This window comes from Mugil cephalus, chromosome 4 (assembly GCF_022458985.1).
Source record: "Mugil cephalus isolate CIBA_MC_2020 chromosome 4, CIBA_Mcephalus_1.1, whole genome shotgun sequence".
Lineage (NCBI taxonomy): Eukaryota > Metazoa > Chordata > Actinopteri > Mugiliformes > Mugilidae > Mugil > Mugil cephalus.
The window spans coordinates 28,770,290-28,785,954 of record NC_061773.1 but is presented as its reverse complement, the minus strand read 5'-3'; the positions used below and the strand labels follow the sequence as shown (position 1 = coordinate 28,785,954).

The 15,665-nt window shown below is 47.8% G+C and overlaps 2 protein-coding genes across 3 annotated transcripts in view; both read left to right on the top strand.

The window, feature by feature from the left end:
• Positions 1-1,266: 1,266 nt before the first annotated feature.
• tsen2 (TSEN2 tRNA splicing endonuclease subunit) lies at positions 1,267-7,433 on the top strand. 2 transcript variants are annotated; one of them, XM_047582057.1, is made up of 12 exons: positions 1,803-2,502; positions 2,771-2,837; positions 2,922-2,961; positions 3,036-3,251; positions 4,220-4,403; positions 4,584-4,658; positions 4,747-4,797; positions 4,878-5,022; positions 5,118-5,154; positions 5,662-5,773; positions 5,932-6,021; positions 6,936-7,433. In XM_047582057.1, the coding sequence occupies exons 1-12, from the start codon at positions 2,347-2,349 to the stop codon at positions 6,990-6,992; spliced, it is 1,230 nt and encodes a 409-aa protein (XP_047438013.1). In that variant the 5' UTR covers positions 1,803-2,346; the 3' UTR covers positions 6,993-7,433. The 2 variants fall into 2 exon arrangements, with proteins under 2 accessions (XP_047438014.1, XP_047438013.1); XM_047582058.1 differs by lacking the exons at positions 5,662-5,773; positions 5,932-6,021; positions 6,936-7,433 and adding an exon at positions 5,290-5,655 and having other exon boundaries at positions 1,267-2,502.
• Positions 7,434-8,401: 968 nt separating this feature from the next.
• Positions 8,402-15,665, top strand: part of isy1 (ISY1 splicing factor homolog) — an 8,385-nt gene continuing 1,121 nt past the window's right edge. The window contains exons 1-8 of the mRNA XM_047581864.1: positions 8,402-8,545; positions 9,243-9,265; positions 9,362-9,413; positions 10,333-10,398; positions 12,532-12,574; positions 13,233-13,345; positions 13,474-13,591; positions 14,314-14,436. Of these exons, the coding sequence (XP_047437820.1) occupies positions 8,543-8,545; positions 9,243-9,265; positions 9,362-9,413; positions 10,333-10,398; positions 12,532-12,574; positions 13,233-13,345; positions 13,474-13,591; positions 14,314-14,436 (541 nt within the window). The 5' untranslated portion in view covers positions 8,402-8,542. The remainder of the gene's footprint in view (positions 8,546-9,242; positions 9,266-9,361; positions 9,414-10,332; positions 10,399-12,531; positions 12,575-13,232; positions 13,346-13,473; positions 13,592-14,313; positions 14,437-15,665) is intronic.

Here is a 15,665-nt window from a genome sequence, read left to right as displayed (position 1 = left end):
TAGCCTGTGTGTAGTAGGAGTGTAGCGTACACTCACGGTTCGGTACGTACCTCGGTATGAGGCTCATAGTTCAGTATGAGGCTCATAGTTCGGTATGAGGCTCATAGTTCGGTATGAGGCTCATAGTTCGGTATGAGGCTCATAGTTCGGTATGAGGCTCATAGTTCGGTATGAGGCTCATAGTTCAGTATGAGGCTCATAGTTCGGTATGAGGCTCATAGTTCGGTACGGGGCTCACGGTTCGGTACGGGTTCGGTATAACGGGAAAAAAACAACAAAAAGTCAAACATGTATAGGACTAGTTTTTTTCATTTATTTTGAACAGAAACTGCAAAACTAAAACCATCTCCTGTTGTAAAAAGTTAAAAATAAACAGAATAAAACATAAAACAAATGCATCAGGGTTTTCATACCATTCATTCATTCTGTTCGTAAAGGAAAAGAAAAAACCCTTTCACCCCGTCGGGCATTAACTCTTACTTAAACCATGGGGTGAATCCTCCATTCTGATTGGCTGCGGGTGATAATGGACGCCCATAAGTTCCGGTCACATGACCTGATGACAGTACCTGTCTGCTCTCCATTCACTCCAACGCAAAGACTAACTCACGAGTGTGTCCAAAAGATTTACTCTACGAGGACAAAAACATGTCAACGTCTTCAGGACGGTTTAACGGCGCCCGCGGTCTGTTCGGTTTTCTGATACCAGCTCACGTTTTATCGCACTGAGTCCAAATATGAGACCAGCGAAACACACACACACACACACACACACACCAACACACACACACACACACACACACACCACACACACACACACACTAACACACACACACACACACACCAACCACACACACCACACACACACCACACAACACACACACACACCACACACACACACACACAACCACACACAATCACACACACACACACACACAACCACACACAACCACACACACACACACACACACAACCACACACACACACACACACAACCACACACACACACACACCACACACACACACACACCACCACCACACCAACACACACCACACACACACACACACCAACACACACACACACCACACACACACACACACACTACACACACACACACACACACACACCAACACACACACACACACACACACACCAACACAGACACACACAGGTAACTTTATGTTATTACAGTTACAGATACACTCAGGATACAGAAACAGCTAACTGTGCTAAATGTAGGCTAACTGTGCTAACTGACGCTAACTGTGCTAACTGAAGCTAACTGTGCTAACTGAAGCTACCTGTGCTAACTCTCATACTGACACAGATGCTAACCCAGCAGTAGCCCCTCGTAGCCCTTTCAAAATTTCCCAGATTGAATTTTCTAGTTGAACATTTGTGATGCACATGCATCTGTTTCAGTGACTCGTTTATTTGCAGTAAAGTATTTGTGATGTTTGTGATGTGTGAAGGATTTGTGAGTCTTCCCCTCCTGCACCTCCTGCACCTCCTGCACCTCCTCCGGCTCCGGAGCTCAGGTGCGACTGGTCCTCGTCCTCTTTGCTGTGATTTCAGATGGTAAAAATCCCTTCGTGCATCCTTAAAGGGATTTTAACGCTTAAGTTAAGAACAGGTGGGATTTATCATCACCGATTAATTATTAGTGTGGGAGAACCAGTGTCCACACGTTTGATAAATCCAGAGTTTTTTGTACTTACACACATTATTAATTTCATTCCTACGTCAGAATTTAGAAGCTTTTGTCCACAGGTTTGGTAAATGAGGCCCTGGACTCTGAGGAGCCGCTAAAACTACAGATGTTGTTGTAAGCACAGATGAAACCAGCGGCTTTTATATCAAACATCATAGAGGATGAACAGGTTCGATCTACGCAGGGACCAGCGGATGATTTGGTGAAAGGAGACGTTAAATATCTTTCAGGGTGGGGCTCATTCGTATGAACGAGGATGGAATAAAGGAACTTCAGCGTTTAAAGTCCAAAATGTATCGAGGGGAAAAGAAATAAAATATAAATCCTTGTTTCAGAAACGGTAAAAAGAATCTAGGTCTTTTTCTTTCCTGACCCGCACTCCACCAGGTGGCGGTACTACATGACCCCCCCGCGAATAAAGAAGAAGAGGAGCAGGAACCGGAACCGGAACCATTGGGAGGAACTAATGAAGCTGGTCGATGGTTCCGGTCGGACACATATTCAGTGACACCGAGATCAGAACGAACCATCCGCGGCGGATCAATGAAAACAGTAAGGAGCTAACAGGCTAACAGCTAGCGGGACGCTCCGACCCGGTCGGACCCGGTTGGACCCGGTTGGACCCAGCGGGACCATGCAGGCGGAGTTCCGGGCTCCGAGGCGCAGGTCCCGGGTCCATGAGGACTACGAGGCTCCGCTGCCGGTGCAGAGGAGCCGGTACCGGGCAGAGCTCATCAACCAGCACGTGGTGGTCCGTCACCCAGAACACATCCAGAAGATCCACGACCAGGTCAGAGTTCAGTCCCCTTAGAACCCTCAGTCCCCTTAGAACCCTTAGACCCCTTAGAACCCTTAGTCCCCTCAGACCCCTTAGTCCCCTTAGTCCCCTTAGACCCGGGTCCAGGTCCAGGTCCAGGTCCAGGTCCAGGTCCAGGTCTGATTGCTCTGAATAAAGCTCTTCTTTCTTTTCTTTGAGCAGTTGACTGAACCCCTGATCTAGAACCCCTCAATCTTAGACCCAGAACCGTAGAACCCAGCTCACTGTGTCCCTCCCTCAGGGTTACTTCGGTAAAGGGGTCCTGTCCAGAGCCAGACCTGACCACAGCGTCTCTGACCAATGGGAGCGTGAGTTTAAACTGTGACATCATCGTGAGCCTGGTCCAATCAGAGCTGCTCCTGGCAGTCAGCTGGTCTCTGTTTCTGTTCCAGGACACCAGGACCAGATCCTCCCGGTCCTCTCACAGCACAGGTCAGTGACATCACTTCCTGTCTGATCACCCGGTGATGTCACCAGTGACATCACTTCACCTCTCACCTGCCCAGGTATGAAGAGCTGCTCAGGTGGGCGGGGACTGCGCTCTCTGCTCAGGGACTGGACGATGAAGCTGTCAATCAAACGCTTCTCAGACTGTCTCAGCCAATAGAGATGGAGGAGGCGACAGGGGGGGAGGAGCCAGGGCCAGAGGGTGGAGTCAGCCTTACGGCAAAGAGGCGGAGCCTGTGGTCAGATGTCCAACCAGAGGCCAAGAGAAGCTGCAGGTATGTGTGTGTGTGTATATGTGTGTGTGTATATGTATATCTGTGTGTGTGTGTATATGTATATCTGTGTGTGTGTGTATATGTATATGTGTGTGTGTGTGTGTGTGTGTGTGTATATCTGTGTGTGTGTGTGTATATCTGTGTGTGTGTATATATACTGTGTGTGTGTCCTGTGTGTCTGGAGGTCCTCAGTAGTCCTCAGTAGTCCTCAGTAGTCCTCAGTAGTCCTCTGGAGGTCCTCAGTAGTCCTCTGTAGTCCTCAGTAGTCCTCTGGAGGTCCTCAGTAGTCCTCAGTAGTCCTCTGGAGGTCCTCAGTAGTCCTCAGTAGTCCTCAGTAGTCCTCAGTAGTCCTCTGGAGGTCCTCAGTAGTCCTCAGTAGTCCTCTGGAGGTCCTCAGTAGTCCTCAGTAGTCCTCAGTAGTCCTCAGTAGTCCTCTGGAGGTCCTCAGTAGTCCTCAGTAGTCCTCAGTAGTCCTCAGTAGTCCTCTGGAGGTCCTCAGTAGTCCTCTGTAGTCCTCTGGAGGTCCTCAGTAGTCTCATAGTCCTCTAGTCCTGAGCCTCAGTAGTCCTCAGTAGTCCTCAGTAGTCCTCTGGAGGTCCTCAGTAGTCCTCTGGAGGTCCTCAGTAGTCCTCAGTAGTCCTCTGGAGGTCCTCAGTAGTCCTCAGTAGTCCTCAGTAGTCCTCTGGAGGTAGAGTCTGCTCTGGTCTTCCTCATAAAGTGAGAACCCCGGTCCTTCTTAGAGTCCTCTTTCACTACGTCCCTGGATGAAAACCGGTCTCTATCGAAATCCTCTTCGGTTCTAGCCACATTCAGCTGGAGGCACCAGACTCAGGACCAGACTCGGGACCAGACTCGGGACCGGACTCGGGACCAGACTCGGGACCAGACTCGGGACCAGACTCGGGACCAGACTCGGGACCTTCAATTCTCCTTTAAACCTGCACTCATGTTCTCTCATCATGTCTCAGGCTCGACCCAGAAGACCAGAACCCTGATCCCAGCTCAGACCAGAACCCTGATCCCAGCTCAGACCTGGACTCTGACTCCACCAGAGACCCTGGTTCTGATCCTGATTCCGATCTAGACTCTGACTCTGATCCAGGTCCTCTGGTTCCAGGTCCTGGTTTTGTCCTGGTCGTCTCTGACAATGAGGTGAGTCTAAAGCCGTGAGTTGTGCTTGTTCGTCGTGACTTGTTGATGTTGTTGTCATAAAATGTAGTTGTCATAATTTGTTGACTTGTTGTTGTCGTGACTTGTTGTTGTGACTTGTGGTTGTGACTTGTGGTTGTGACTTGTTGTGGTTGTCGTGACTTGTGTGTTGGCTGTGTGCAGGCTGGAGGCGGGGTCCGGGAGCTGAGGCCGACGCCCTTCTTCCTGTCCGAGTACCTGCAACTCAGTCTGGAGGAGGTCAGTCCAACCTGAGGCCAGATCATCAGTGAACTACATTACCCATGATCCTCGGAGTCACTAACTCTGTGTGTGTGTGTGTCCTCAGGCCTTCTTCTTGGTGTACGGTCTGGGCTGTCTGTCCGTCTACCTCCACCAGGTAACTTTCCACCCGTCGGCCATGTCGCTTTAAACAGGTGAGATGTGACCTCATCGCTGTTCTGTGCTCTGATTGGTCAGGAGCCGCTGTCCGTCATCCAGCTGTGGAGGAAGTTCAAGTCTCTGCGTCCAGACTTCGTCAGCTCCTACGCAGCTTATCATCACTACCGCAGCAGGGGGTGGGTCCCTAAGACAGGGGGCGGGGCCAAGTACGGCGCTGACCTCAGTAAGTACAGGGGGCGGGGCTGACATGCAAGGGGCGGGACTTATAGTCAACCCTGTATACTGTAATATCCTGTGTGTGTGTCTCATGTGTTTCAGTGTTGTACAGGAAAGGACCGCCCTTCTACCACGCCAGGTAACACACCCATCAGCCATAACATTAGGACCACCTTCCTCACATAGTCACTTATTTAGTAGATGGGACAGTGTCATTCACGGACATTATTCAGGCATCGATAGCAACAATGCTAATTAGCATCCCTGTCTCTAGACAGGTAGGACAGAAACATGCTGAGACATAGAAGAGGACAATGGGTCCAATCAGAGACATCACTAAGAAGATAGAGACTGGTCTGGTTCCAGTTTAGGAGGTTGGAGAGAGGAGGACTGGTCCGGATCTGACTGGACCAGAACCCAGTGAGACCGAAGACAACAACAATGAAACAGAGAAACAATAGGAACCAACCAGTCATGGGACCAAGTCACTTTAAATCAGATTTAAAACAGTGGATAGTGGGTCAGGACTTAACGTGGGCTCCATGTCCAAGTAACATCCACACCAGCAGAACCCAGTAGAACCAAACGGTTTAAATGTTATTGACTCCTCCTGCCAGTGGTCATAATGTTGTGGCTCTTCCTGTAGTTACTCTGTGGTGATAGAGCGGGCTGACGATGCGTTCAGGGGCTCAACGCTGCGTCGGTTTTCCTGGCGTTCTCTGGCAGCTCTGAGCAGGATCACGGCCAACGTCTCCAAGGTAACGACTGGTTCCTGGTTCCTGGGTCTGATCTTTGGTTCCTGGGTCTGATCTTTGGTTCCTGGGTCTGATCTTTGGTTCCTGGGTCTGATGTTTGGTTCCTGGGTCTGATCTTTGTTCCTGGGTCTGATGTTTGGTTCCTGGGTCTGATGTTCCAGGAGCTGATGCTGTGCTACGTCATCCATCCAGCCGACCAATCAGAGGCCGAGCTGGACTCACCTGTGTGTCTGAGGAGGCTGAGGGTTCAGGTAACATCTGGATCTCAGAGTCTCCTCTGTTTCAGTTGTGGTGGAAGGTGACGACTACGTCCACAGTAGCGTCATATTCCAGCAGAGACATAGTTTCTTCTTTTACTCTTGTTTCTGTGACTCAACCATGTGTCTGCTCCTTCTCCAGCTTTTCAGTTCCCTTTTTGTGTTGAAATCATTTCTGGTTAGATTTCTTTACACCCAGACTGAGCTTCGTTGGTCGTCCTGTGTTCGTCCCTAAGTTCGTCCTGTGTTCGTCCTGTGTTCGTCCCTAAGTTCGTCCCTAAGTTCGTCCTGTGTTCGTCCCTAAGTTCGTCCCTAAGTTCGTCCCTAAGTTCGTCCCTAAGTTCGTCCTGTGTTCGTCCCTAAGTTCGTCCCTAAGTTCGTCCCTAAGTTCGTCCCTAAGTTCGTCCCTAAGTTCGTCCTGTGTTTGTCCCTAAGTTCGTCCCTAAGTTCGTCCTGTGTTTGTCCCTAAGTTCGTCCTGTGTTTGTCCCTAAGTTCGTCCCTAAGTTCGTCCCTAAGTTCGTCCCGTGTTCGTCCTGTGTTCGTCCCTAAGTTCGTCCCTAAGTTCGTCCCTAAGTTCGTCCCTAAGTTCGTCCCTAAGTTCGTCCCGTGTTCGTCCCTAAGTTCGTCCCTAAGTTCGTCCCTAAGTTCGTCCCTAAGTTCCCTGAGAACTTTCCTGGGGACGTAACACGAGTGGGAGCTCGTCCAGGATCATTTTTCCCTAAATCTGAGACCATTGAGCCTGTTTGTCAGGATCAGTCAAGATTTTCTTGATCATGACGCATCATCATCATCATTACACCTCCTTTAGACTGTTAGAGACCTCGTTAGTGACCTCGTTAGTGACCTCGTTAGAGACCTCATTAGAGACTGTGAACACATGTGAACACTGACTCCATCTCCTCTACAGGAAGTCATCGTCAGCCGCTGGGTGTCGACTAAAGAACGAGAGCAGGACGACATCTGATTGGCTGAGAGGGCGGTGATGTCACAGAGAGGGCGGTGATGTCACGGAGAGGGCGGTGATGATGTCACGGAGAGGGCGGTGATGTCACGGAGAGGGCGGTGATGATGTCACGGAGAGGGCGGTGATGTCACAGAGAGGGCGGTGATGTCACAGAGAGGGTGGTGATGTCACAGAGAGGGCGGTGATGTCACAGAGAGGGCAGTGATGATGTCACAGAGAGGGCGGTGATGATGTCACAGAGAGGGCGTCTGATTTTTTTTATTATTTGGTAACTTTCATTTTGAATATGTTTGTGAAAATGAATATTCAAGTTAAATATTTTTTTATTTAATAAATTTAATTTAAAAGAAGATGATGAGGTGAAGATGGATTGTGATGTAACTCAAACTCTTTGTCGTGTCTGAGGTTCATGTCATTAAACTATGAATTAAACCAGTTGAATCAGAGTCGGGTTTTGTTCACATTTTGAAAGTGAGTTGTTCAAACGGGAAAGAAGGATTCTGAAGTTAGATCATGTAATCATGTCTAATCCTAGTTCTGATCCAGATCAAACCTTCAGTTGTGTTGTTGAAAAGTTTCCAGCTGGATTTGGAAAACCAGGATTATCCTGATGACAACAGAGACAAGAAAATGTATTAAAACTTATGAACTGGTCAAATAATAGAACATTTCGCTGATACTCTTATTCATATTTTGCACTAGACTTGTTTAACCGTTACAGTGACAAAGTAGATACAGGCTTCAAATTAAGCCTTTCAGTAAAGTAAAATTAAAATGATCTTGTCCCCATGAAATAATCCTCCAAACTGATCTCAGTAACAATTAAAAGTAATATATTCTACATGTTGATGCTGGTCTGATGCTGAGTTAATGTTAATGTTTATTGATTTATTCGTTGTGGCTCAGATGAGTCATAAAAGAAATTATAAATGGAAGTGGATGTTTATGTTGTTTTTGTGTTTTGTCTTAGAATAAAGAAAGTGAGCCCGTGTTGTCTCTGCATGTTGTTGTTTAGCTCATAGCCCACAGATGATATCCTGTCCCATTTAGAGCACTAGTAATTCAGAAGTGGTAATCTTGAAAACTGTGAATCTGGATCAGGGTAATCCAATATATTCTTACTATGAAAATCTGCATAAAACTAAGACTAAGATCCTGAATAGCAAGAAATTCCAAATATGGATAATTTTGATTAATTGTTTGGTCATATATCTTTGTCTTTATCTCTCTGTCTAGCTGATGTTTTGACCATTAGTTCCATTAGTTTAATTAACTTAATTAGTTAATTGTATTGTCGAGGCCTTGCTGGACTCGACTGATCCTCGTGTTGTTTTACCAGAACACAGAAGATGAGCCCAGATTTCATTTTATTTTACCGTGGTTGCGCCAGTCCTCCTCCAGGGGGCAGCACTGCGGAGGCAGTGAGCTATGGCAGCGACGTCCTGCAGCAGGAGAAGAAGAGCGTGAGCGGCTCCGTGTGTTACAGTCAATGGTTTGAAGCCGAATTCTAACCCGTTTTTCTTGCAGGACTCTGGAATAAAAACCACAAGATGGTGAGTATTCGAAACACTCTAGGAATAAAACACATTCATTTAAACATACCGGCGGCAAAGCTAACCCGTTAGCCGGGAGCTAGCCTATTAGCCGGGAGCTAACCCGTTAGCCGAGAGCTATCCTATTAGCCGGGAGCTAACCCGTTAGCCGAGAGCTATCCAATGAGCCGGGAGCTAACCCGTTAGCCGGGAGCTATGCTATTAGCCGGGCGCTAACCCGTTAGCCGAGAGCTATCCAATGAGCCGGGAGCTAACCCGTTAGCCTGGAGCTAACCCGTTAGCCGAGAGCTATCCTATTAGCCGAGAGCTATCCTATTAGCCGGGAGCTATCCTGTTAGCCGGGAGCTAACCCGTTAGCCGGGAGCTAACCCGTTAGCCGGGAGCTATCCTGTTAGCCGGGAGCTATCCTGTTAGCCGGGAGCTAACCCGTTAGCCGGGAGCTAACAGACGGAGACAGCAGAGAAAAGTGTTAAGCTCATGAACAGGTTGACTCTGTGTTAAAGTGACAGATTAATGAATGGAGTCTGGTCTGAAGATTTTCCTTTAAAGTGAATGAAACAATGAGTTGATGTGGAATCAGTGAAGTTCGTGTTAAAGCAGCAGCTTCTCTCTGATACTAATGATTGTTGTTGTTGTTGTTGTTGTTGTTGTTGTGTGATGACACTAATGTTGTGTGTTGTGTGTTGTGTGTGTCCAGGCCAGGAATGCTGAGAAAGCCATGTGAGTCTCATCACATCCACGAAGACAGAAAATCTGAGGACGTCCAGGAGAATGTGAATAAACATGTGTCCCTCTGTCTCTGTCTTTGTCTCTCAGGACGGCGCTGGCTCGTTTCAGACAAGCTCAGCTGGAGGAGGGAAAAGTAAAGGTCTGTCTCTGTCCCTGTCTCTGTCCCTGTCCCTGTCCCTGACCTGTCTCTGACCTGTCTCTGTCCCTGACTCTGTCCCTGACTCTGACTCTGACTCTGACCTGTCTCTGTCCCTGTCCCTGTCCCTGTCCCTGACCTGTCTCTGTCCCTGACCTGTCTCTGTCTCTGTCCCTGTCCCTGACCTGTCTCTGTCCCTGACCTGTCTCTGTCTCTGTCCCTGTCCCTGACCTGTCTCTGTCCCTGACCTGTCTCTGTCCCTGTCTCTGTCCCTGACTCTGACTCTGACTCTGTCTCTGTCTCTGTCTCTGTCCCTGACCTGTCTCTGTCCCTGACCTGTCTCTGTCCCTGACTCTGTCTCTGTCCCTGACTCTGTCTCTGTCTCTGACTCTGTCCCTGACCTGTCTCTGTCTCTGATCTGTCTCTGTCCCTGTCTCTGTCCCTGACCTGTCTCTGTCCCTGACCTGTCTCTGTCCCTGTCCCTGACCTGTCTCTGTCTCTGTCTCTAACCTGTCTCTGTCTCCGTCTCTGACCTGTCTCTGTCTCTAACTGGTCTCTGTCTCTAACCTGTCTCTGTCTCTGACTTGTCTCTGTCTCTAACTTGTCTCAGTCTCCGTCTCTAACTTGTCTCAGTCTCTGACTTGTCTCTGTCCCCGTCTCTAACTTGTCTCAGTCTCTGACTTGTCTCTGTCCCCGTCTCTAACTTGTCTCAGTCTCCGTCTCTAACTTGTCTCCGTCTCTGACTTGTCTCTGTCCCCGTCTCTAACTTGTCTCAGTCTCCGTCTCTAACTTGTCTCCGTCTCTAACTTGTCTCCGTCTCCGTCTCTGACTTGTCTCCGTCTCTGTCTCTAACTTGTCTCCGTCTCCGTCTCTGACTTGTCTCTGTCTCTAACTTGTCTCTGACTTGTCCCTGTGTCTTCAGGAGAGGAGACCTTTTCTGGCGTCAGAGTGCAGTGAACTTCCTAAAGCTGAAAAATGGAGACGACAGGTAACGCTACAAATACTACAAATACTACAAATACTACAAATACTTCCATCAGTAGTACCAGTACCCATCAGCTAAGCTAAGCTAAGCTAAGCTAAGCTAAGCGAACAAATTGACAGGAGAGAAGTTGTCTCCAACCAGGACTATGTAGGTAATTATACTACTGCCACTACTACTATCAGTATTTGTAGTATCCATAGTACCAGTATTACATGTACTGTAGTACCAGTAGTAGTACCAGTAGTACACGTACTGTAGTACCAGTATTACGTGTACTGTAGTACCAGTAGTACATGTACTGTAGTACTAGTACACGTACTGTAGTACCAGTATTACATGTACTGTAGTACCAGTAGTACACGTACTGTAGTACTAGTACACGTACTGTAGTACCAGTAATACATGTACTGTAGTACCAGTAGTACACGTACTGTAGTACTAGTACACGTACTGTAGTACCAGTAATACATGTACTGTAGTACCAGTAGTAGTACCAGTAGTACATTTACTGTAGTACCAGTAGTAGTACCAGTAGTACATGTACTGTAGTACCAGTAGTAGTACCAGTAGTACATGTACTGAAGTACCAGTAGTACATGTACTGTAGTACCAGTAGTAGTACCAGTAGTACATTTACTGTAGTACCAGTAGTAGTACCAGTAGTACATGTACTGTAGTACCAGTAGTAGTACCAGTAGTACATGTACTGAAGTACCAGTAGTACATGTACTGTAGTACCAGTAGTAGTACCAGTAGTACACGTACTGTAGTACCAGTATTACGTGTACTGTAGTACCAGTAGTACATGTACTGTAGTACTAGTACACGTACTGTAGTACCAGTATTACATGTACTGTAGTACCAGTAGTGCATGTACTGTAGTACTAGTACACGTACTGTAGTACCAGTATTACATGTACTGTAGTACCAGTAGTAGTACCAGTAGTACATTTACTGTAGTACCAGTAGTAGTACCAGTATTACATGTACTGTAGTACCAGTAGTAGTACCAGTAGTACATGTACTGAAGTACCAGTAGTACATGTACTGTAGTACCAGTAGTAGTACCAGTAGTAGTACACGTACTGTAGTACATGTACTGTAGTACCATTAGTAGTACCAGTAGTACATTTACTGTAGTACCAGTAGTAGTACCAGTAGTACATGTACTGTAGTACCAGTAGTACCAGTAGTACATGTACTGAAGTACCAGTAGTACATGTACTGTAGTACCAGTAGTAGTACCAGTAGTACATGTACTGTAGTACCAGTAGTAGTACCAGTAGTACTGTAGTACCAGTAGTAGTACCAGTAGTACATGTACTGTAGTACCAGTAGTAGTACCAGTAGTACATGTACTGTAGTACCAGTAGTAGTACCAGTAGTACATGTACTGTAGTACCAGTAGTAGTACCAGTAGTACTGTAGTACCAGTAGTAGTACCAGTAGTACATGTACTGTAGTACCAGTAGTAGTACCAGTAGTACATGTACTGTAGTACCAGTAGTAGTACCAGTAGTACATGTACTGTAGTACCAGTTCTAGGGGTGCACAGTAATTATCGGCCCGATATCAGGAAATCATGACATCATTTCGATAAGTCCGATATCATGAGTTATCGGGCCGATACCATATAATCAGCTTTAATCAGACGCTCGTCTCCTACATGAGACCTGCAGTCAATGCTGCCTTCAGGTGGCATCAGTATAATGGGAAAAACAACCTTCTGACTGAAAAACGCATCAGATCGACTCCCTCATGTCAGAAAACGTCGGCTCAGCAGTTAAACAGGAACAACAACAGGGACATGAAAATGTCTGGAAACGACTCGTAAACAAGGGAATTTCTGTCACCACACAAATGCATCACAATGCGCATACGTGTGAATATTCAAGATGGCGGCAGCAGTGGGGGAGTATTTTAAAGTTTTAAAGAAATACCACAGGGAGCGAGAAATAGAACTAGCATAGACGTGTTTGGAAGTTAATTATTTATTGTTTAGAACTTTTTCATCTGAAAAAATAAATATCTTCATTTTACCTTCTTGTCTTAGGTGTGGTATCGGCTATCGGTATCGGTTTCAAAGAAAAGTTATCGTTCATCCTGAACCAGAACTGATGTGTTGATGTGTTTCAGATCATCAGCGAGATCTCGAAGAAGGTCGCTCAGATACAGAACGGTGGGTTAGACCCGTCCCTACCCGTCTGTCTGTCTCTAACCTGTCTCTAACCTGTCTGTCTCTAACCTGTCTCTACCTGTCTGTCTGTCTGTCTGTCTCTAACCTGTCTCTACCCGTCTGTCTGTCTGTCTCTAACCTGTCTCTACCTGTCTGTCTGTCTGTCTCTAACCTGTCTCTAACCTGTCTGTCTCTAACCTGTCTCTACCTGTCTGTCTGTCTCTCTGTCTGTCTCTAACCGTCTGTCTCTAACCTGTCTGTCTCTGTCTGTCTCTAACCTGTCTGTCTGTCTCTAACCTGTCTGTCTCTAACCTGTCTGTCTCTAACCTGTCTGTCTCTACCCTGTCTGTCTGTCTGTCTGTCTGTCTGTCTCTAACCTGTCTGTCTGTCTGTCTGTCTCTAACCTGTCTGTCTCTACCTGTCTCTACCTGTCTGTCTGTCTCTACCTGTCTGTCTCTAACCTGTCTGTCTCTACCCGTCTGTCTCTAACCTGTCTGTCTGTCTGTCTGTCTCTAACCTGTCTGTCTGTCTGTCTCTAACCTGTCTGTCTCTACCTGTCTGTCTGTCTCTAACCTGTCTGTCTCTAACCTGTCTGTCTCTACCTGTCTGTCTGTCTCTACCTGTCTGTCTGTCTCTAACCTGTCTGTCCCTTTTGTCCCAGCTGGTCTTGGTGAGTTCAGGATCCGGGACCTGAACGATGAAATCAACAAGTTGCTCAGAGAGAAGCGTCACTGGGAGGTCCGGATCAAGGAGCTGGGTGGACCGGACTACGGGGTGAGTGGTCTACTCCAGGACCTGGACCAGACCCAGACTAGACCGGACCCAGACTCAGACTGGACCAGACCCAGACTAGACTGGACCAGACCCAGGTGGTGTAGTTCTGACTGACCCGTGTGTTCCAGCGCTTCGGGCCCAGGATGCTGGACCACGAGGGGAAGGAGGTTCCAGGGAACCGGGGCTACAAGTACTTTGGAGCAGCCAGAGACCTCCCAGGCGTCCGGGAGCTGTTCGAGAAGGAGCGTACGTACCGTCAGCAGCTAGCAGCTAGCAGCTAGCAGCTAGCAGCTAGCAGCTAGCGGCTAGCCCCTCACAGGACCGGCTGTTAGCTGTTAGCTGCTAATACCATAACACATTACAGCTAATGCTTAGTAACATTAATGCTAACACAACTTTTAAAAGTACAACAGAACACGAGTGCAGCGTTGTGTGATCTAAACAGACTTTAAGTCCTCTACGTCCCCATGTCCCCCATAGAGACACTGTCCATCATCATCTCTGTGATGGACCTGAGAGCTACACTGCTCTAGAGTCACATGACCAGCGCCTCCTGGCTCCACCTGTCTGATCCATGGACACATGTACAGAGACGCCGCACTGAGCGGGTTGGTCAGTGCGTCGGCCATATTGGATGTGGCAGATCTGCCCCTTAAACTAATAAAAGACAATGGACTGAACTTCATAAAGTTCAGCGCATGTCATGGATAACAACAACACTGCAACTACCAGCAGCTCCACCCGTTAAACTCCCTTTTCCTTGTTACCTGTGAAAGGTAAACTGTTTGAGTCACTTCTTCTTCTCCCATCGCTCCACTTTGCCACATCCAAGATGGCGGCAACATTGACATACGACTCAGCGTGGCGTCTAGGTCATGTGACTCCCGTCTGTCTGATCATTGGTTCTCTCTGGTCATGTGACTCCCGTCTGTCTGATCATTGGTTCTCTCTGGTCATGTGACCTCCAGCTGCCCCGGTGCTGAGGAAGACGAGGGCGGAGCTGATGAAGGAGGTGGATGCAGAGTATTATGGGTACCGAGACGAAGACGACGGCGTCCTGCTTCCTCTGGAGACGCAGCACGAGAGACAAGGTAGAGAGACATCAGCCACAACATTATGACCACCCACAGGACCATAATATTAAACCACCTGTTTGAGGACCTTTGAACCTGGTGTGGATGAAGCCCCCACGTAGACCTGCCCAGTTCACTAGATCCCAAACTAACACAGTTCTCTAGTACCCTGTGTTCTGTGTTCTGTAGGTGTGTTCTACCCTAGTACCCTGTGTTCTGTGTTCTGTAGGTGTGTTCTACCCTAGTACCCTGTGTTCTGTGTTCTGCAGGTGTGTTCTCCCCTAGTACCCTGTGTTCTGTGTTCTGCAGGTGTGTTCTACCCTAGTACCCTGTGTTCTGTGTTCTGCAGGTGTGTTCTCCCCTAGTACCCTGTGTTCTGTGTTCTGCAGGTGTGTTCTACCCTAGTACCCTGTGTTCTGTGTTCTGCAGGTGTGTTCTACCCTAGTACCCTTTGTTCTGTGTTCTGCAGGTGTGTTCTACCCTAGTACCCTGTGTTCTGTGTTCTGTAGGTGTGTTCTACCCTAGTACCCTGTGTTCTGTGTTCTGTAGGTGTGTTCTACCCTAGTACCTTGTGTTCTGTGTTCTGTAGGTGTGTTCTACCCTAGTACCCTGTGTTCTGTGTTCTGTAGGTGTGTTCTACCCTAGTACCCTGTGTTCTGTGTTCTGTAGGTGTGTTCTACCCTAGTACCCTGTGTTCTGTGTTCTGTAGGTGTGTTCTACCCTAGTACCCTGTGTTCTGTGTTCTGCAGGTGTGTTCTACCCTAGTACCCTGTGTTCTGTGTTCTGCAGGTGTGCTCTACCCTAGTACCCTGTGTTCTGTGTTCTGCAGGTGTGTTCTACCCTAGTACCCTGTGTTCTGTGTTCTGCAGGTGTGTTCTACCCTAGTACCCTGTGTTCTGTGTTCTGCAGGTGTGTTCTACCCTAGTACCTGTGTTCTGTGTTCTGTAGGTGTGTTCTACCCTAGTACCCTGTGTTCTGTGTTCTGTAGGTGTGTTCTACCCTAGTACCCTGTGTTCTGTGTTCTGTAGGTGTGTTCTACCCTAGTACCTTGTGTTCTGTGTTCTGTAGGTGTGTTCTACCCTAGTACCCTGTGTTCTGTGTTCTGTAGGTGTGTTCTACCCTAGTACCCTGTGTTCTGTGTTCTGTAGGTGTGTTCTACCCTAGTACCCTTGCTGTGTTCATGTGTTCTGTAGCTGAGTGTTTCACCCTAGTACCCTGTGTTCTGTGTTCTGTAGGTGTGTTACCCT

Bases quoted from the DNA above. Each gene is read 5' to 3' on its own strand.
- tsen2 (XM_047582057.1), top strand. From the start codon at position 2,347: ATGCAGGCGGAGTTCCGGGCTCCGAGGCGCAGGTCCCGGGTCCATGAG. The intron at 2,838-2,921 runs GTGAGTTTAAAC...TTTCTGTTCCAG, and splicing joins CGTCTCTGACCAATGGGAGC to GACACCAGGACCAGATCCTC. The intron at 5,023-5,117 runs GTAAGTACAGGG...CATGTGTTTCAG, and splicing joins CAAGTACGGCGCTGACCTCA to TGTTGTACAGGAAAGGACCG.